At 40.3% G+C, this 22058-nt stretch overlaps 3 protein-coding genes across 3 annotated transcripts in view; 2 read left to right on the forward strand and 1 right to left on the reverse strand.

Annotated features, from left to right (window-relative positions):
- Positions 1 to 19225, forward strand: part of Bbg (big bang) — a 43457-nt gene extending 24232 nt beyond the window's left edge. The window contains exons 6-11 of the mRNA XM_071784966.1: positions 1750 to 1824; positions 9977 to 10636; positions 10865 to 11826; positions 12182 to 14696; positions 14796 to 14951; positions 15383 to 19225. Coding sequence (XP_071641067.1) covers positions 1750 to 1824; positions 9977 to 10636; positions 10865 to 11826; positions 12182 to 14696; positions 14796 to 14951; positions 15383 to 15552 — 4538 coding nt within the window. The 3' untranslated portion in view covers positions 15553 to 19225. The remainder of the gene's footprint in view (positions 1 to 1749; positions 1825 to 9976; positions 10637 to 10864; positions 11827 to 12181; positions 14697 to 14795; positions 14952 to 15382) is intronic.
- Mrpl24 (mitochondrial ribosomal protein L24) lies at positions 19106 to 20670 on the reverse strand. The gene is made up of 5 exons (XM_071784990.1): positions 20428 to 20670; positions 20086 to 20268; positions 19768 to 19970; positions 19494 to 19680; positions 19106 to 19281 (listed from the first exon to the last, which is right to left on the reverse strand). The coding sequence occupies exons 1-5, from the start codon at positions 20521 to 20523 to the stop codon at positions 19195 to 19197; spliced, it is 756 nt and encodes a 251-aa protein (XP_071641091.1). The 5' UTR covers positions 20524 to 20670; the 3' UTR covers positions 19106 to 19194.
- Positions 20671 to 20782: 112 nt separating this feature from the next.
- On the forward strand, positions 20783 to 22032 carry LOC139817142 (m-AAA protease-interacting protein 1, mitochondrial). The gene is made up of 3 exons (XM_071784991.1): positions 20783 to 21441; positions 21516 to 21705; positions 21772 to 22032. Exons 1-3 carry the CDS (start codon positions 21106 to 21108, stop codon positions 21975 to 21977), a joined length of 732 nt encoding a protein of 243 aa, XP_071641092.1. The 5' UTR covers positions 20783 to 21105; the 3' UTR covers positions 21978 to 22032.
- The last annotated feature ends 26 nt before the right edge of the window (positions 22033 to 22058 follow it).

The raw sequence follows: 22058 nt of genomic DNA on the forward strand, positions 1-22058 counted from the left end.
TAAGGAAGAGAGAAAGAACGAGGATGGAGCGAAAGATGAGAGCGTAGGGAGAAGAAAGGAGGAAAAGGTTGGCGAGGAGAGAAGAGAGATGGGAGATGGGAGATGGTGGAGGAGAGAAGGACGGTTCAAGGAGTTAAGAAGAAGAAGAAGAAGAAGAAGTTAAGATGGTCCAGCGCAGGCAGCATCACCACACCGCAGCCGGAGGTGATGACCTGCTCAAGGCCACCCGCTCCCAACCTCTCGGACCGAGGAGGGGAACCACTCTTCTTATTTTTCCTTACTCCCTTTTCTCTCTTTCAGCTCCTTACAGCTCCTCGATCTCTCTCGTTCCTTTTGCTTCCTTCCTTCTGCCTCTCTCTCCTTTTCGCTCGCTCAGTTTCCGTGCATCTGCCTTTCTTGGGCTCGCTGAACTTTGCATGGTCCTTTCTCTCCTCCCTTCTGTATCTATCTCGCCCTCTCCCTTCTATCGTTCTTCGTATATTTCTGGATTTGTCCGATAACTCGGAAAATAATTGACTATTGCGAAAAATATTATGAGATGTAGAAATAGTAATCCAAAGACCGCACGCTGTTAACTTTGGATTTTTCAGCTTGAAATTAATTACGTCTAAATGTACATTGGATAAAAGGCCATCGTATATCACAAGTTTCAGTTCACGATCTTTCTAATTTTGAATACTTGTGTTTTTTAACAATGCTGTGTTTTTAATGCACATTTTTCATTCGGTGGCTAGTAACAGTAGTAACAAATGGTCATGCGCGGCATTCTTTAAAGTAAATCCACATTAGGATGTCAACGAAGACGATTCGAGTAAAACTCACGATGAGTCTAAGCTCGTATGAACAGAAGAAAAATCGACCACAATACAAGAAGTCGTAAAACGACTGAGATCGCGCGACTAATCCGCTTGCCGCCGCGATAGTGTTCACCGACGAAGAATGCGATGCATCGTCGACGCAATGCAAAAAAATCAGGTTTTCCTAACTGTTCAATTCAACCGGCGACTTTTCGCAAATGCGATCACTCGAACATGCGAGATATGCATGCGCAAATTACCAGTTTTTGCAGAATTGCAAATCAAATAAAGTTTCCTATATTAGTTCAATAAAAATTGATTATAGGACGAAATTATTATTTTGGAGATAAAGAGTCGTGTCATCGAAATTTTTGATGAAAACGCTTTATGTGTTATATGAAAAAAAAATTTCTTTTATGAGGACTTCGCACTTTGGTGTACATTCACAGTTTGGTGTATCTGGTATTTAATAAACGCGGGTCAACTGGAGTCAACGGGGTGCAGCTGTGTTTACCGACGCAAACTATTACCTCGATTCATTATCAGTGACCTCTTTATGCACGTCTCTTATTTCGTAGGAGTCCTCTGTGCCGCCTGCCGTTCAACTTTTCTTAATTGAAATATCATCCAGAGATGTCCTACCGGTTGTACAACTGCAAACGCGTTTATAAAAATATATTTCACAAATACGACTCGAAGATACGCGTGATTTAAAAAAATACAAATTATTATGCATTTTAATCTGATTCTTTTCTTCACTTGTCGCCTTCGGGCAATCGGTTACTTTCGTTATTTCGACAGAATGACAGTGATTTCTCGCACGGTCGTAGCTACGGGGCCAGTGAACGAAGTTATACCCTTTCGCGCGCAGACATGCTATGCTTAAAGGTTGATACGATAATGGTTAGACACACCGTGTACAATAAATAAATAGTACGCGCATTTGTTGCAGCGCGAGATGACGAAGCGAACCTCGTGAGCAGGATTGCAGAATACACGGAGGAGAGAAGCAAGAACCCGAACAAAGGTAGAGAAATATAGAAATTATTATTAAAGATCTATAAAATATTAAAGATTTATGAAACGGGCTTAAATGGTAAAAATGCGCAATTTTTTGTTTGCGATCGGCGAACAATGTGGGACCGCAAAAACTAGAATCAAGCGTATTACTTTCCTGAACGATCTTATCGCGGAGACATTAAGGTATGACTCGACAATTTCGACAATACTATTACGTCTATGTGCAGTGGGGCTGTAGATTGTATTCACGGTCTCAGGTAACGAATATTCCGGATTACGGCGTCGTGTCCGAAGTCACTCCTTCGCGAAATGAAGCGAAAATGTCAGGCGGACATGCGACGTACGGTCAGCGTACCGGATCGGCCTGATCGATAACAATAGATATTATAAAGCCACGTGAATACTTTGCAGTTTACGCCGATCTCTCGTCCTTCGGCACGGTGAAAGTCCGCCAGGAATTCGCCCTCGATCGTGTTGCGAACTTCACATTGAGATCCTCCTGACATGTCACGATCTCGCTCGAGAAACCAGTAACGCTGAATAACGAACACCTCACGTTGCCTTGTAAAATAGCAACGAGCAACGCCGATCGTGCAGCCGTTGCCTACCCCAAGTCACGATTTTTAATCAGAATAGAAAGAAATGCTTAAAATTTGTAATTTACATGCAGCCTAAAATCGAATAGTCAACAAAGTTATCCCGATATGCTAAAATGCTGACTGCTGCTTTTACAAGAAGAAATTAAGAAAAAATTAAGAGTGGTCCTATAATGCGCGCAACGATGGAAAGATTAAAGTGCGACAGGAAATTGAGGCATCTTAATCATGCATTTTTTTCCCGATATATTGTATAAATTTAAAAGCGTGGAGAATCGTGGATAATAACAAATGCCTCTCTCTCCTCGTCTTTTATCTTCGCAGGTACGCAGATACGTATCCGCGTAGTTTTGTCCCGACACGCGGTAGTTCCGCGAGTAGATGCAACGAACGGTCGCTATCAGTCTTTTACCTTTTTTCCGTAAAAAATTAATTGGATAGGATTCTCGCGGAGTGATTCGCTTCCTACTCGTTTTACAGCCCGCTCCCACGACGCAGGCACGAGCGAATGTCGGCGATGGTAAGCGTCATCGGCCTCTCGAAGCACGTACACATCGGGCCCGCCGCGTTTAATGCCAATGTTTCCGCATTCTGGAATCTTATTTCTGAACGGGGAATATTCGCTGTCTAGCCGGTGCGGTGGCAAAAATGTATTGCCGACTGCTCATGCCGTGTCAAATCCTCTCGGTGAAACCGCGCGCGAACATCAGCCGGACGCGCCGCGCCGCGCCGCGCCGCACCGTGTCGAGATTTTATGGTCCGCATACATACTCGGATGCATACGCCGGGTAGTCCGAGATTCGTTCGAGAGGATTGCCGATTTTATCGTAGATAGATATCGCAGATAGAATTAATCGTCATCGCGATGCGGCACTTCCGCGATGTAAAATTTTATTTCTGTCCACGAAACGTCGGGCTGGCACCTATAACGGCGAAAATATGACGCCAAACTCGTTTGAGTCTTTCAGCATTACGTTAGAAACTGGAGATTTAGCTCTTGTGGATCAAATAGAAAAGGAATATTCCTGAAATTCCAACCGATTTCTCTCATGCTTCCGATGAGAGGTTCAAGCGCGTTGGGAAATATAGCTCTCTCTCGGTATCCCTTCTTACGAAATGTGGGAATTAATCCGCGACATTCGGGACGTTAAATGAATCTCTCGCGATATGACACTTCTCACTTCCGCGCGAGAGTGTCAGAAGTTAAATGTGATAAATGGACACTATGCCCGTGTCGGCACGATGTAACGCGAGTCCACGTCTTATTTAAGGAACTTTTAAGCATTCGCGACAGCGCTAATATCATGGAAAAGGTAGAAAGGTAGAAAGGTGATGTAACGCGTGAATCAGAGTGTGAGATTACCGAGCAAAACCATTAGATTTCACAACCAGAATCGGCCGCATCGGCTGTCCTTTTATTCAAGTTCGTCTTTCGGACGACACAGCGCGCCGTGGGGCCGAATGAAACTTCATGTTTCAAAAAGGCTGTATACAGTCTCGAAATTTGAACCGATTTCGATACTTTCTTTTTAATAAAGCTAGTAAAATTTAGAACTTTGTCGAGTTAAATTTTTGTCTTTTATTTCCCTTTTTTTAATCAGACATAAATAAGTAAACAGTAGATATCTCCTCTAATTTAATTAGGCGGATATTAATATTGAACTTAATTATTCAAACCCTGATTAAGCTTGAAAAAACCTTATTGACCAGATTGACATAGTCTCACTAAATCTTACCTTATCTTAACAAACAAGATTAATTAAAATAGTACAAGAGGCTCAAGAGGCACGCAATAAAGATTTTAAACATTTTAGAGAATTTAATACACGAAAACATAACGGATTGGTAACAAATGAAGACATTACAAGTATAAGCTTTTGATCTCTTCAGATCATTTCGCACTGACAATGAGTGGAAGCATTCTCCAACTCCGATATACGCGGAAGCTCAAAATTTGTTAATTACTTAAACTTTATTAACAATAATTAACAATAACCTTATTAACAATAATTAATAAAAAATTGATTAAATTAATAGAATTTAATCTTACTTCGTTCAATAGTTCTTATCTACTAAAATTAGGTATTATTTCAATTAAGCTTATTTATTAAGATAAGATAAAATTTAGTGAGACTAATAAGTAAGATTTTTTCAAGCCTAATCAGGGTTTGAATATTTAAGTTCAATATCAATATCTGTCTGATGTTATATTAGATGATATCTACTTTGATTATAAAAACTTTCTGAATTAATAAAGAAGGGAAGTAAAACAAAAATCTGAGTCGACAAAGTTGTTCGAAATTTTATTAACTTTTATTTAAAAAAAGAAGCATCGAAATCGGTTCAAAAGGACCCCGCACAAAATCAATGGAAAAGTGGCCCCAGTCAAATTGGCTGAAGTTTTAGTACGATGAAGTTCAGACTGTCCTAATCAAAAGTCTCAATGGCTGCAAATTCAGAAAATGCCCAGTTTCCGAGATACTTGGTCTCAAACTGTTGAAATCGACGATGACGGTTCACGAATGAAAAGTCCTATTTTTAAAACTTTATGAATATATTAAATGCATGTATATTTTCACAAACATGCTGACCATCCTAAAACTGTCTGACACATATCAGAAGAACTTTCAGACGTGTTGCAAAGCTTTGAAAACAGGGCTTTTTTATTCGTGAACCGTCATCGTCGATTTCAACACTTTGAGACCAAATATCTTGGAAACTGAACTTGCTCATTTTCTGAACTTGCAGCCATTGAGACTTTTGATCAGGACTTTTCCATTGGTTTTGTGCGGGAGATCCTTTCGAGACTGTAGCCTTTTTTGAAACATGAATTTTCATTTGGACCCACTGTGTGGCGGCGGTTGGTACAGATTATCTAATATCTGCACGGTATTACGCGTTAAATGCTATCGAACATTTCTTCTCGTGTAATTTTGTGAGTGCTTGTTGAACGCAAGCGAACTCGTGTGTACAAAAAATCAAATTGCAAAAATTAGAATGTTACGCGGAATATAATTACGAATTGCGAAGTTGTTACTGATACAAATAAAATAATCTGTACGAGATAACGATCTGACAAGTATTACGTGACGAAATGTAAGTAGGAAGGAATACGAAATCGTTTCTAAATGTCCGCAACTCGAGATAAATTCTTTAATGTTCGGTGTATTAAGTTGCTTTACCCAATCTGAGCTACGAAAAAGAGGCTGACTTTTCCGAAAGCGATAAGTTACGTACATGACGAGACGAAGTATGCTGGAAGATATATAAAGTATGTTGGAAGATACATAAAATTTGGTAAAATGTGTGCAACGGTACGATACAGTGCTGTTCACTATTCTAACATATGTGTATGTTTCTGTAGAGAATCAATGAACGTCGAACACAAAGAACGTCGCGCGCTTTAATCGGCATCTGAAAATAAATGATTTAGCCACTGTAACACGCGGATTTATTGCTAAATACATTGCTTCACATCGGACGATATATCATTTAGGATGTTTAACGACGCGAATGTCACATGATGGCCATATCGGCCGATGAGACAAAAAAAGGGAGACCATTATTAGAGGAGATAAATATAACAATTATTAATCGTGTCGTGTGTTACAAGGTTCCACACCTCCGTACACTGACGCAACGCGAACGATTCGAATCTCGGTGCCAAGGACAAGTGGGCTTTTAGTGACGGCATTGATTTTGCGGCCTGCCTCTTTTCTTTTCCAAAACAGTATTCCGGCGAAGAAAGCCGCTCGCCGCACATTGCGACAGACATAATTCTCGCTTTCAGAAAGTATATGCGCGATGATGTAATTTATAACCGCAATTTACGTACGGTATAACCACTATTATCATATACCTGCACGGAATCAGAATACATATGAGCATGCATAATAAGAATGATTTTAGTCGTGATAAGTAAAGCAATTGCATCCTTAATATTCATTGATCAATATTATTTCTACGTCAAGAATTCTTGCAATTATAATTCCTTCACTGCAAATCCAAATGTTATATTAGCCGAAACTCTTCTTACATATTTCTGGCCGTTTTAACACGATTGAACGTATTAACTTTTATTTTAATACGATTAAACGTGTTAAATGACGTAATTTAACACATAGAGAAACACGCAAAAAGAGCTTCTGTCTAATGTGTCATTTTTAGACGTTTATGCGTGTAACACATTTGGATTTGCAGTGTATTGCAGTTATAATTGCAATTTGCAGGATAGAAAAAAACATTAGATAGGATAGATGTACAAATTTTTCGATATTTGCATCGCGTTTCAGATTTATAAATTTCACGCTTATGTTGTTAAATACACGTCTAATTTTAATGTGCAAATAACTAGAGAATGTAACAACGTTCTCTAGTTTCTATTGATGAATCATTTAATCGCCCACGGAATTACTAAGCGACGTAACTCAGTGGCATGACAAAATCGTCGTCTCATCTCGAAATCGATTATATCGCATAGCGGTATTCCAGCTCAGCATAGATTCTTCCGGTACGCGTCCTACGACTTTTCTCTGGCGAGCGAACGGTTTCGTTTCGTTGACACATTCCGCAAGATTAATCGACTCGTATAGCTGGCGTTCGGGCGACATCCCGCGAACTAGTACACGAGACACGGAAATCTACACATTCCAAGAGAGCCTGTCGTGTCTCGTGCAGCTAATTTATAACGTATGTGTTGCTGTTTCGCTGTCATCTCGATGGATTAGAAATAAATCTCGAATATCCGCGAATGTGAAGTGTATATGTAATGAGAAGCGACGCGCGCTTGGATGGCATCCAGCGATCCAATGCGGATCAAAGAAGAAGTTGAAGAGGGAAACACGGGCCGCGGGTAATGAGGGTGAAGAACGAAGTGATACGCGCGAATACACGCGGATTTTTTCGCTCACAGTATAATGCCTGCAAAGAATGTAATTCCGAGCAGCAGAAGTTAAAAGCGTGGCCGCCGCGGTGGCACACTGAAAACTAGCGAGACTATCCCTTCTCTCGGTGCCACGAAAGCGCTTGTGATGTCGGCGCAAACCGCGGAAGCTGGCCTCGACGAGCAATGTCGCCCAGTCTTACGACAGCCTTCTTGCCAGTACGAACGAGAACTTCGGCCCCGTTGTTTTCTCCTTCATCTTGACGATACACGTCAACGTTCTTCGGGGAATCGTTCCGCGCCGACCGGAGCTCAGAAACTCGCGCAAAACGCGCGCGATGCACTTCTTCCACGTGAAAGTTTGCCATAACCGCGAGTCGAGTTATGTACTCTTTGATGATTGAAATTAATTGCCTGTCAAACTTAATGCTCGCAAAGTGGTTGTAAAACAGGACTGGTCCTCGCGAATTCTGGCTGGTTGTAATCGCGCCGTGTCTAATCAGGTATATTATCCGGTATGCTGTCTGTTTTTGTGTGTGTGATCGGTTACTTTCAACTTAATGCATCAGTGAATGCCGAGCGCACGTTATTCAGCCTCAAGCCTTCATATATATATTTGTCTAGTAGTTTTGTTAGCTTTCTCACTAATCTATTGTACAATAATAGCTAATTTAAAGAATAACAAATAAGATCTTAATTTACTTTTAACAATTTGTTTAACTGATTGGTTATAATGATATGATAATTATAACTTCACCACACGTTCGTAATCAAATATTTGCCAAGATGGAAATATGTTACGACGCCCGACACTTGTGATGTTTTCTTTTCTACTACATTATTATTTCGAGACAGCACAAAAAGCAATTTCTTTATTTCAAATCGAATATTACTCTGTTTTTCAAATGTAAATTTATATTTATTGTCATATATTTGCATCACTTATTGAGAACTTTTATTATTGAATATTGTGTGTAGATCGGTTTTTGTAGTTAATTGCCAAAAATAAATTCTCCAATTGTACAGAGTGGATAACAAGTGGATTAAACTCATGCATACACATACGCAAAATTCACGCATACTTGAACGCACATTTACGCACACGACGACACGCGCGCGGTGTCTCCTGATCACCGGTACAAATATGGTGCGATCGTCTGGATGGTGCATCGAAAACCATCAAGCACCGCGAAAGTTGCATCTGTTGCGCGTGCATACGATCGACGATTAGTTACGTCGTACTGCACTGCGCCAGGAATGTTAATCAGTAGTTTAGCGCGGCGCGCTTTATTAACTGTGAATTAAAGTTAGTCAGTGTTTCGCGGTATGACGGCATACGTAAGCGTTCGGCAATGCGACAGCATATATGCACCGATGATATGCAATTTACGAGCGGCTGAATATTTTAAGAATTCTATGCTTGTGCATATTTCAAAGCTCATAGATAGATAAGGAGAGTCCGAAATAAAACTTAACATTTCGATATCCATTGCGAAGAGTCATGCACCGTAAACTTGCTTGATTTAAATATTCCTGCTTAGACTAGATAACGTACATACATGCAAATGTTTTGTCAATAGATTTGCTTTAGAATGTGAAAATCCTTGAAATCATGCAAATCTATATAAGCCAAGTGATCCGCACCTTCAAATTGAGCGACAAAAAATTCAGAGTAAATCTTATATAAAGTGCGGTAACAAATTAGAAATAAAAATCCGGAATAAAATAAAAATTAAAGTAAAATAATAAATTGTTCAGAATGAAATAAAAATATTTAAAGTAAAACAAAAATTTGGAATAAATCTTAAAAACGAGATTAATATGGGAGATAAAGTTTTTTTCTTAAAAAGTCGCATTTTATGAATGAAAAGCAAAGCCTTAAAATTCGATAGAGACTGAACTCTCTTTCAAGGGTACATTGAATTCATTGACAAAAGTGAAAGATCGCAAAATTGTGCGCTCGCTTGATTCATCAGACGAAGAGCATGGAAAATCGAAGAGATGATGTCATTTTTTAAACGATAATACGTTCACTGTGCGATGTACAATATGTTGATATATGCGCGATGAATCATTCGAGTGGTTTGCTGGTTCGCTATTTAATGGTGCAAATATTTTTACCGATGCAATACACTTCCTTTCCGCAAGAATTCTTAAAGCATAACATAATACTTAACAGTACATATTACATTAAAACAAAAGAATGCTAAAATGAATTTTACAAGGTGTACAGAAGAACTCTTAATGGAGAGACATTTTTCGTCATAAATATACATATATAACTTCAGAAATGCTGTACAAAGAATAAAAAATATTTTCAAATCTCTTTGACTATAAGCAACGAGGATAGTGCTATTCAAATTTCCGCCTCACCTTGAATTTGCTACCTTATCAGAAAATGAAACAGATCCGATATTCTATACAATAGCTTGTTAAAATGTAATTGAAATAGCATCATACAATCTATTATCTTATTTCTTTTATCACATTTAGGAAGAAATTACATTAAAAAATCGTATTATGTTGTATTATACTTTAACAAATTTTTATCGTCCAAATTTCACATCTACAAATTCTGTATAGCTTTAATGAACATTAAAATATTTCAATTGCCATATTATAATCTCAAAATTCAAACTTTTATATCGATATCGAGGATGTATTCGGGAATACTGTTGCAGACACGGTAAATGGTAAGATGGAGAACTGCGGAGGCGGCCAGCGCCTGCCCCCGGACGGGGACGAATTTCCAGCGGCGTACCAAGAATTCAGCAACAGTAGCAACCAGCCACCGTACAGATATATCGCCGCGACAAGGACAGCGACGATAACCACGAATGGCGGTGGATTGTGCAACGAGAACGAGCCGTTCCGTGCCGGCGAGACTCTTAAAATGCTCGCGAACGACAGCAACGTTGTCGGTTCGAGGAGCATTATTCTACCCGATAGCAAGATGACGTTCGCAGGCGCTGAAAACGTGAGGCAGGATATAAACAAAGCCGCTCTGGCAAATATGGAGAGCGTCCGGTCCGAGATGGGCAAGGCTACGTCGGCCAATATGGATAATATATGTCAAGACGTGAAGTCCACCGAGGTTACTAACGAAGAGAAAAAATCATCTTATCATATCTCGGAAGATATCGCGAAGAAAAACGCTCCCGTCGTCTCAACGGCGAATTCTCTTTATTCTTGTCAGACGACTAACAGCAATTTAATGACGAGCGAGAAGAAAATGGAGATCGCCGGATATTATCAGAAGGACGTAACGACGATCGAACAAGTGCCAAGCCACGTGGAAAAGGACACGCCTGTTGATATGCCACCGCCTCTACCATTGACAGGTACTCATTACTTACCTAGCTTCGAATTAATCCTCTCCTCCGTCCTTTTTCTCCAAGAAGCAACGTTAACATACCAAAAATATATTATTAAATTATTTAATTCAATACTTCCGAGAAGATTGATTTCTTCTTCCTTTGAAATCATCTCGAACACATTGCATTTTTACATCATCTCCGCGTTTCTTACATCGTTATACCTCTTGTAAAAGTACATTGCATTATTCGCAGGTCCGCCAAAAATCGAGCAAACAGTTTTGCACGCGAGAAACGTTCCTACGACAGAATCGCCGCAGAGAAAGTTTTCCTTGAACGGCGATCTCTGGCGACAAGACGACAAGTCTGAGCGATCTGTTCGAGACAAAATTGCCATGTTCTCGTCGCAGAGTAGCCTTGACGCGCCCCTATTTCCTAATACCGTGACAGCGACAGCAGCCACGAGCAACAGCAAACAACGCCTCTCCAAGTACAAGTCCTCCGAAGATGTTTGGAATGACAAGAGCAGCGGACAGAAGGACCGACCGTCTTTCTTCCCCGACAGGACGCAGAGTTCTTTCGATCTGACCGATTCGGCCAAAACTATGACGGGTGATGATTCTGCGAAGAAATATAGCCAGAGGTCGCCCAGTTTGTCTCAGACTATTCAACCTGCTCTGTTGAGTTCAATCGCGCAAACTACGCGAGTCCCAAAGACGCTACCAATCGTTCCGCCGAAAACCACATCACTGCCAAGTCCGTCCTCGTACGACAAGCAGAATTTCTTAAGTACAACGACGAAGAATTATTGCGCAAGCACCGCTGAAAGCGGCAATTTGCAGAACGCCGTGTATTCGAGTAAAACTGTGGGTTCTTGTAGCAATTCTAGCAACTCGGTCAAGACAACGAGCACGCCTTCATTAGCGCGAGCTACCAGCTTCTCAGGCCCGACACCCTTCACGCAAAATCGAGATTCTCTGACAACCGATTCCATCAGTAACTCACAAATCTCAAGGACGAATTCCTTGGCGTCCACGTTTAGACGACCCGGAGAAGATGTCAGAAAAAACAGCTTAAATCAGCTGATCGAACAGAGACGAAGATCGATATCGAAGCTACGTGGTCTGGTTATACCGGAAAAAGATACCGTGCCGATCGAGCAACCTATCGTCGATCTACCGGAAATCAAATCACGAGATTCGATATTATTGCATCAGGTAAGATTTGAAGTATAATGCAATTCACCAAATTTTTGCAAAATTTATCAGCTATTATTTTGGGAAATCAATTTTTATGATTAGACATCAGATTTTTTATATACAGATTGGTGGAAAGAAGCGATTAATAACTAAGATTATGTTATTTATAATATCCAACATCTTTATACTGCAACATATGTTAGGTATAAATATGTTGGACATTATAAATAACGTAATCTTAGTTATTAATTGGTTTTTTCCACCAATCTGCATATAAAAAATCCGATGTCTATTTACGAATGTCTTTCTATATTTTACGCATGCAGAAATGTTCAAAATAATGCTACGTTGAATATACGTTTTCCTTTTCCAGATACCAAAGGCAAACATTCAGGACAAGTGGGGGTCTCAAAGTTCCTTAACCAGCAACGCCAGCACGGCGAGTCAGCCCTTGAAAGCGACAACGTCTTTCAAGATGCCGGCGCCTCAGATCCACTCCAAGTACTCCCCGGCTTTCAAGAGAAAGTCTCTCACGGTTTATGGCACTTCAGTGACAACGAGCTCCGCGATGAACGGCAGCAGTCCGATGAAAAGTTCACAATCAGCCGCGATGCCCACGTTTTCGGAGCCGCCGAAAAGCCTGGAGAGTATTTGCAGCCCGACGAGAAGCGATTACAGCTTCGAGTTTGCGTCGACAACTAGTTCGCCGGATGGCACGCGTACTAGGCCGAGGACGATGCAGAGGAAAGCTCGCTTGGATTACGATGACTCCGATAACGATTCGGCCGTGAGCAGCTCTCAGAGCAGCATATCTCGCGGCTTCAGTCCGCCGATGTCTCCGGTACCATCGGAAAGATCCACCGTCTCATCGGAGAGATCTTACGTCTCCGCGGAACTGAACTGCCAACGTCGACCCTTGATCGCGGACGGTTTGAGTAGAATCGCTGTCGCGCGGGATATCAGAGACCCAATTGTTGCATCCGACAAAGATCAATTTACCTCCAGGATAGGTGTTCTCGGTGAACGGACCTACCTGGTCGAGAGATCGTCTTCCAGCAGCAGCGGCTCGAATCCGCGCTCGCCACAGCCGAACGAGCTCGTGTCGAGGAGCTCGCAGATCCCTCAGCGACAACTGAGGCGGTCGAACAGCACTGATACAAATTGCAGCACGTCCTCGACACTCACGTCCGGATCTCAAGCCAGCGCCGAGTCCCTATCCCGAAGAGTACTGAAGCCGCAAAGCGTGGAGGCGATAAATCGGAAAAACATCCTAGCGAGTGCCAGATGCCGAAGTGGCAGGGATCTGAACGGATCGCCGCTAATCCAGCGAAAGTTCTCGGACGACGAAGATGCCGCGAAAGGAGCCGTCGAGAACAGTGGGGTTATTCATCAGATGAGCAACAACTCAGGGAATGATCCCGCGAGGAAACAAGAGGTCAAGATCGCCTACATAGAAGTTACGGATCCCTTTGCGGAGGATGAAAGATCGTTTTCGAAGAAGGCGGAGAAACCTAAATTGCCGCCTAAAATGAGTTTCCCGCCGCCGGCTGTTAGACCGCCTAAATCCGAATTGTTGGAACCGTCGAATGATCTCAAAATGTGGGTTCGAGCGGAAGTGAAAACTTTGGCTCGATCGATGGAAGAAACCTCGAACAGCAAATACGACAAGAGTCCATCCGTCGCGACTCAAAATTTGGAAACGAGAAATAATCGTGGGTCCGTATTTAACGAACCTGTTATTAAAGCATCCAACAACGCTTTGTCTTCGAAGACCAGAACTGCGGTGAGCGATACGAAGGTGGCCGCGGTGGAAATGTCGAAACCGCAAAGTAGAGCGAGTTTAACTCCCAGAAAAAGCATGGAAGACCAAAACGATCTCCTGACGATCTTAACGACTAAGAGCCGCTCCAGATCAGCCATACATGTCGACGAGGGGACTTTCGGTAGATCGAAGAGCCAAATGAGCCTGGAGGATATACTTGGCGCTAAGCAGGATTTAAAATTGCTTCGTGCGCAAAATACGGAATCGAAAATCGAGAACGGTGCGATGACAAACTCGCCGGTGAAATCTGCTTGGGAAATCTCAAAGGAAAATCGATACGGTAGAAGAGGCTCCACTACTTCGAACGAGTCCTGGTCGGAAGACAAACCCTTCGTCTCTAAAATACCCACCTTAGGGAGACCCAAAGCCGCCGACAGCGGTGACGAAACGTCGGAAAGCGTCGAAAGAATAAAAAGCACGACGGTGTCGAAGATTCCGACATCCCGTGGCCTAAATCGACGCAGCGCCAGCGTGACGGACATGAAGAAAGCTCTGGAGAAAATTGACACGAGTCCCGCGCACGGCCAGCTACAGCAGAGCGCCAGCAGCACTCACAATCGATTTCCAAGTCTGGACAGCAGCGTGGACGAGAACATCGGGACGGAAATGGACACCGACAGATGCTACGGCGAGCAATTCGGCAGTATCAGTTCGCTGGCTAGCAGCACCAGTCTGATCTCGCAACAAGAACTGGCGCAGCTCGTCGAGGAGGCGAGCTTGGAGGAGGCACGCGGAGCGCACGACGTCATAGTCGTTCTTCTCCACAAGGAGAATCCGACCGGCAGCGTTGGCATCACCTTGGCCGGCGGCGCGGACTGCGAGGTGAAGGAGATCACGGTTCACCGAGTGCTGACACACTCCATCGCGGACAAAGACGGCCGGGTGCAGCGGAGCGATAGGATTCTCAGCATAAACGGTCGGAGCACGCGAGGCCTCACGCACCGGGAGAGCATGGCGGTACTAAAGCAGCCGAGATCGGAGGTCGTGCTGGTCGTGTCGAGGGTCAGAATGGAGGAGGGCGGTAAACTGAGGTCGCGGACCGCGAGTGTCGAAACCATCGTCGAAGGTAAAAATAAGGATATGCGTTTCTCACGTGAGAGAACTCTCACGATCCGTTTTGACGATAACGGAATCGGTGTAAATAAGAGAACTCGGATTCGCACAGGGTTAGAGACGAATGGAAACGTGGAGGACACAGCGTGGGGACCACCGTCGACCGTGGCGGTTTACAAGGACGGAGCTGGCCTGGGATTCAGCCTGGAAGGCGGCAGGGATAGTCCCCTCGGGGATAGACCTCTAATCATCAAGAAGATATTCACCGGTAAATTTTATAGCAGATCTTCGTGTATAGTACATTTGCAATCGTAATATTACGTAAAGAGTAATGTAGTCCTTTGCACGTGTATAATGATCGTTACATTAAAATGATAAAAATAAGAATAATTATTGTTTATTCGACCCAATTGGCCACCTTTATTTAATACAGTTTTCGCGACGTTTTAACTATTGATTTTGGCTCTTTCATAAAGGTTTTTTTTTACTGATTTCATGACTTAGGTTTACATTTGAAAAGGACCAAAATTAATGGGCGAAACGTCGTGACAACTGTATTAAATAAAGGTGACCAGCTGGGTCGTATAAAAAATCACTATTATTAATTTACTGGCGAAGCAAAGTTTCATATTTGGTTTGATAAAAATAAGATAATAGGAATTATATAATATGCTATCTCAATTTTATCTTTTACAACAGGAGGTGCTGCCGAGAAAACGGGTGCTTTAAAAGCCGGGGACCAACTGCTCGAAGTAAACGGTAACGACGTTACGCGAATGTCGAGGATAGAAGCGTGGTCTTTAATGAAGAAGCTACACGACGGTGAAGTGAATCTCCTAGTCAGGCATCCTGCCACCAAATCCTCGTGAAGGAATACGAAATCCCGATCGCATGATGCAAACGGAACGTAGAAATGTGCCAAGCAAGCGACTGGATAATTTTTCGATCGATATTTGTTACGTAAGCATAATGGTTTATAAGGTATGTTATTGATTTGTTTTGTTCGAGAGATTTTAGATGTGAATCGATATTACGCGAGAGGCTTTTTCTATTGTGTTTGTAAATTTAAATAATATCGCTGTTTAGTCAAAAATCGAAAGCTCAATCTCGCCGATTTATAAAAAAAAATAAACTATTTCTAGAAGCGCTTAAATGAATCGATTATACATTTACTGTTCTAATTATTACATAGTCATCTGTTATAAATTTAATGGACAATTTGTTAATTAACAAAAAAAAATAAGAAAAAATAGCAAGTCTGTGTGATTTGCTAATTTATTTTGCTTTCTGATCAGACGTCTCGTAGATTAAACGTATATACGTCTTGTGCATGCAAATAGCAATAAAATAGTACAGTAAATGTACTTTTTAAATATACAATGCAAATTTGCGGTGCAATGCAATGGTCTCAATAGTTTCGCCGCAATAGGGAAATCGCGAAAAGAGACTTAACTGCTGCAAATTTCCAATCTAAATCAACAATGCAAAGTGCAATATCATAATCAGCATAATCAGCAATGATTTAAACGTGGAATGATATTTTCGTTTTGTGGATTTCAACGAGAAGTAGCGATACAGCATCTTAATATAGCAATATGTGTTTTGACAACGAAGTATATATATATATATATATATATATATGGGAATTTCGATGTATGCCATACGCAAGCGAATCGTAATGTTACTGGAATGAAGTATGTAGGCATGTCAATTAATCATTTAATTAAGGCGATGCGTCTCGTTGATACGAATCGCTCGTACGACATTAATTCCATAGTGCCGGCCGTGCAGTAATAGTTCGAATTAAGAATTTGCGACAAGCAAAATAGCTGAGTAGATAGTTAATAATATGAGCCTGATTGTAGATCGCCTATTTCTAATCGATTTTACCGTAGCCACCCCGTCGCCTTACTATAGTGGTTCCTGTTACGTTAGGATACGAACGATAGAATATATTTTTGTACGAAACGGTGGTCAGAGCCGATGTGTTGTGGCGTTGTGGCAACGTGAAAGAAAGTAACGCGAGAGATCGTTTCAGTTTTCTAACTTTTAAAATGACTTCAATTAAACTTTAATTAACTTAATTAGCGATTAACTCAATTGGCAGAATCGCTTGCAGTTTCAACATTTATAACAATATAAATTGTTGTTCTTAATCGAATTTTTCTTCCCATGTATTAAACAACAAAAAATCGACTATTCCATCCACGTTAACAAAATAGTACTGCTTGATGAGATAATCGTTAATCATCTCAATCGGAGATTGATCGAAGTCTCTTAACGCAATAAAATCACGTGCGCAATAGGTTTATACTAAAAAGTAGATCGAGTTTCTCAAGTAAGAATTTGGATCACTTTCAAGCTAACTATGGTGCGCTTTTCAAAAATGTTTAAATCAGTTTAGTGTTAAACTGGGAGTCGATTATGTGTGTATCTTGAAACCAGGTGAAAATTACAAAAGTGAGAAAATTTACTAGAGTAAATCTGTTCACAATTTGTAATTTTTACTTCGTTTTAAGATACATAATTGATCCCCTGATGTAGTTTATTAATAAAAAAAAAGAATTTAATTTAATAGTAGTCATATGTATAATACAGTATGTATATGTACATATACAGGGTAGCTCGGAACTTTGGCTAGAAATACTTTTACAAAGTTATAAACAAATATTGAAGCGGAACATGAAATAAGTAAAAACGGTCCTCTGACTTCTGAGATCTCCAGATTTAACGCCTCTTGATTTTTACTTATGGGGAACTTCAAAAAACAAGGTTCACAGTACAGAAGTGATCATATTGACAAGAAATATTGAAATAAAAAATATATATAGGTAACAATGGATTTTCCATTATATAATACGGAATATGAATAAAACAAAAATCAATCAAAAATTGTCTAAATTGTCGGAGTTCAAATTCTTACTAGAGAAACTTTCCTATATTAAAATACTTAAAAAAAGGCCATTTTGACGCCATCTTGCTATTCGTAATAACGAATAATTTTAAATTTGCTCGCGGCATGAAGAAAGCGCCGACCGCTATAATGAAATCTACAATCAAATCGCGCCAATCAAATCTCGCACGATTTTTTCAATAGCTTCCGTGAAAGCATTCACGAGATCATGCTAATCCTGATCATCTCGATAAAGGCAATGCATCGTAGCGGCATAATATATAATATCATAATATGCTCAATCACGCGGGGATACCGCATCGCCGCATACGTGAATAAAATAATACCGCTCGCGGCGTGCGTATGTCGAGATATTATCAGAAATTGTATTATCGCGAGGCGCGACGCTTTGCGCGATTAGTCGTTTCGCAGGTGTAATAAGGATATAACGGGACGAAACGGAAGGTAATTATTTCAGACGAGGGAAAAGGAAGATGGCGAACGGCTGACGTTAAAGACGATTCTCATCGCCGGGCGCGCGCTTCCATTTCCCGATCATCCTCACCTGTTGTATCCTTATTAAGAATGCAGCGCTATAAAGTTCGACTCACCGATCTCGACGAAGAACACCCGGAAGCACGAGGCACGAGGAGAAACGGCACTTCGCGTAAACGCGCGCTTAATCCGCGCGGCGGTGGCTCATCTCCTCATCAAACTGACCGTTAAATCGCCGCACTCCGCAGTCCGGCCGTCCGGCGTGAAGTGTGCCCAATGCCCATAGACGGATCCATATATCGATCTATCGAAATCTACATTTTGTAATTCATCGATCCGTTCTATTTGATTTGAATTCTGAGAATTGAGATGTTCGAATGTTAAATCGAAACGATCGCCTTTCGTATTTCAATCCTCGAAATACCGTTTCGTTTTCTCCTCTTCTTGCTGTTCATATGGCCATAAATTTTTTAATTGACATTGAAACGCGGACCGATCGATCGTTATAGTTGAATCTCAATCGCAATCGGAATTACAAATGCGCCGAGTTAAAAGGGAAAAAGTGTCATACATAACAGATTATTAATATAAAAGAATATATCGGAATATATCGAAATATATATTTAAATGTAATACGAAGCGTTTCGGGATTTGCATTTATTAAAATTTTGTGCTGTGATATATGTGAGAATGACACGATTTAGTATAAAACAAACAACTATTGATTGAGATATTAATCAATATTACTACGTATTTTAATCCAATGTAAATTCGTTATATATATAAAGCACTGAATTGTTCGTTTTTTTTATTGTTTAATGTTACAAATGCTCTTTTTATTGCGTATTTCCTATACAAAGCGTTGCAAATAGGGACACTTTAATATAGCTTTTGGTAAAGATAATATAGCTTTTGGTAAAGAATCTCAATATAAAAAAAGAAAGTTATAATTCATATTGGAAAATGTAATTTCCGCACACTTTTTTCATTTAAAAAGATTGCGAGATACAAGGTTTCTTGAGTTATATTACAAAATGTTTTCATCCCTTTGTTCGCTTAATATATTTATTAAATACTATAATTGTACATTGTGAAAATAACAGCGAATTGTATATAACAATGATTAATACCAATAAAATTTCTTTGGAACACGATCTTCCTTGATACCCATTTCATCCATGATATCCATTTCGAAGGTTTTCAATGCCGGCTGCAAACAAAAAAGATGAATCTAATATTTTATTTCAGACATTTCTACGCAAAATTTGCTTATGTCGCTCTAAACATTGCAGTGAATTTTCGTATTATATATATATATAAAATAAACTATATATATATAATAATATAAACTTTTCAGTACAACCAATTCTACAGATAAAAAAAAAACGCGGATAAATTCAAGATATTTTATATTTTACATACTGCAAAAGTTATTTTCTCTACGTCAGCTTTAGTTGTATCTTTTGCCTGCTCTAGATATAACCGAGGAATCCTGTAATCTATCGTCTCTTTACTCGAGACAGGGACGGGAATTAGTCTACCAGTTCTCACGGATACGCGTACACGCTGGCCATCCTCCGTGTATCGCCATTCTACTGGAGTTCCTTGCCTGCAACAAATCAAGTTGCACTGTGCTATGAAATATCGATACTATATGTTCATCTTCGTAAAATGAATTCTTTAAAGAGATACTCACATATCTGAAGGGTCGACCAACTGTACCTGCGAGGTCACCAATAGCGGCTGTTCCTGCTGCAAGTATAAACCAGGAAAACTTTTACTCTTCATAGTGGTTATCAGCTTTGTGTTAAGTCCTTCGACAATTATCCAATTCCTTTCTTGATAAATCTCCTTTACAATCCCTTGCTTTCCTTTATCTTTTCCTACTAAAACCTCTACCTAGACAAAAAATATATAAATTTGTACAAATAATGTAATAATTATATATTAAAATAATATTACCGACATCATCTCCTTTATTTTTTATAAAAATTCTACCAGCAAAATAACGTACTCTATCACCCCGGAAGAAGCTCCAATCCTTAATAGGTTCCACGTGAACAAACTTATGGTATACCCCAGGCGCATTCTGACGACGAAATTCATGAGTCCACGGACGATGTATAGAGAAACGAAATCGTTTTCTTTCAATCGTGCGTGGTAAATAATTCGGCTTGTTAGGTGTCTTCCAGTAAACCTTGTTATGACAATAAATTATAAATGTTAAAATTAATAAATAACAAGATAAAAAACTGTCAGTAGAATGAATCGCCGATTAAGTTAATTGGTGTCGCTTTTAAATATTGCGAGCCCAACATAGCATTGTTTTTTTTTTACATCTGACAATTGTTCAAACCTGTGCCATAGCTCGTTCTATGTAGCTGTCCGGTAAATTTGAGTATTTCTTCGACCATTCTGCCATGCGTCTTAACAAGCTGGACGTAAATCTCATGTCTACTTCCTCGAACTGCACCAAAATTATTTTTACCCTTGAACACGATTTTCTTGCGTTATTTTTAAAATACCAATATATGCAAAACGTGCAACCTTTTTGGTTATGTTCACACGCATAGAATAAGCGCAACTGTGACGCGCGCGTTAGGGAATTTTCAACTATTAAAAAATGATGCTTTCAAGAAAAATATGTTGTTCCCTAATCTTCTTTTCTTATCAATAATCTTAATTTTATTTACTGACAATATCCAAGCCAATTTTTTTATCTAAAAACGAACGTGAGGTTTATAGTAACTTTTTTTTGCGCAATCAGCGACTGGCGCCAATTACAAAGATCTTTAAATTAAACGGTCGCTGAACAATAAACAATATTTTGCGAAAAACGTTGCAAAGTTTATTTGTGCGTTTAACGTCATCGGTAGCGATGCGTCGTAGAGAATTTCAAATTAATCTCCGCAAATTTGTCGCGGACGCGAACAGTCTTCGGTGTTTCGGAAGATAGGTTAGAAAAACATCGCGCGCTCCGTGATTTTGTTGTTGCCCGTAGAAGATTTTTTGCGTTATCGCATGCGAATTGACGATGTTGGTCCCGGCAAGGAGCGTGCCGTGCAATCTGCGACGAATCGCCGCATGTGTCACTTATAGAAACGAAATGCGAACGAAGATCGCGCGGCAGGGCGACGGGTCGAATTTGCTGTCCGCCTCGTGCTCGTCCCCGAGTATCGCCGCCTGCAGAGTTTACAGCACCGAGTCGGATTCCGAGCCGCGGGTCTCCCTGCCCGCGCTCGTGGACGGCGCCGAGATGTTCAATCCGTCTCTTATACTCCCGTTTCGCTTTTTCTTCCTGTCTTTCTTTCAGATTCCGCGCATAGATAAAGAGTTTCTTCTATCCGAGACCCTCAACGGAACAAAATATGTATGAGACTTTCTATGACTGATTAGAAATATATATATGTTTGGGTACTGATAAGTGCATTCTTACGTTTCTAGGCAATAACAGTAATATCCAAGGCTTTAGCGAATGAAGACTACGATTCCTTAGAAGGTCTTGTGGCAGAAGATATGATAGAAGTTTTAAGGACAAAGATCGAGACTCTTAGCTCTGGGCAAAGATGGTTAATTGCGGTAAACGAGGAAGATATTGTGTTTAATGTCTTGGGTGATATTGCAGTTACGACAGGTAAGAGAATTATTAAGCTGATACCAGTACCCTACAGATATATATACGTATATCTCTTATTTACAGATGAAGAGCATTCCATTGAAATTAAAACGATCTGTCACTACATCCCAGAAAAAGCCAAGAAACAACAGAGGCTACAGACAATGACAGATATCTTAAAATTAGAGGACTTGATAATGTGTAATTATACATTTACCCGTAAATATGTAAATAATATTGGTGGTCCATGGATTGCAACTTTTGTAAATCACTACAGTATTAATACATAAAGTAGTAGATACATTTGCAGAACAGTTTGAAATAAAATTCGCGTTAATCCGTTTATTCATTTGTTGTCACTGTAGAAAATA

Source organism: Temnothorax longispinosus, chromosome 8 (assembly GCF_030848805.1).
Source record: "Temnothorax longispinosus isolate EJ_2023e chromosome 8, Tlon_JGU_v1, whole genome shotgun sequence".
Lineage (NCBI taxonomy): Eukaryota > Metazoa > Arthropoda > Insecta > Hymenoptera > Formicidae > Temnothorax > Temnothorax longispinosus.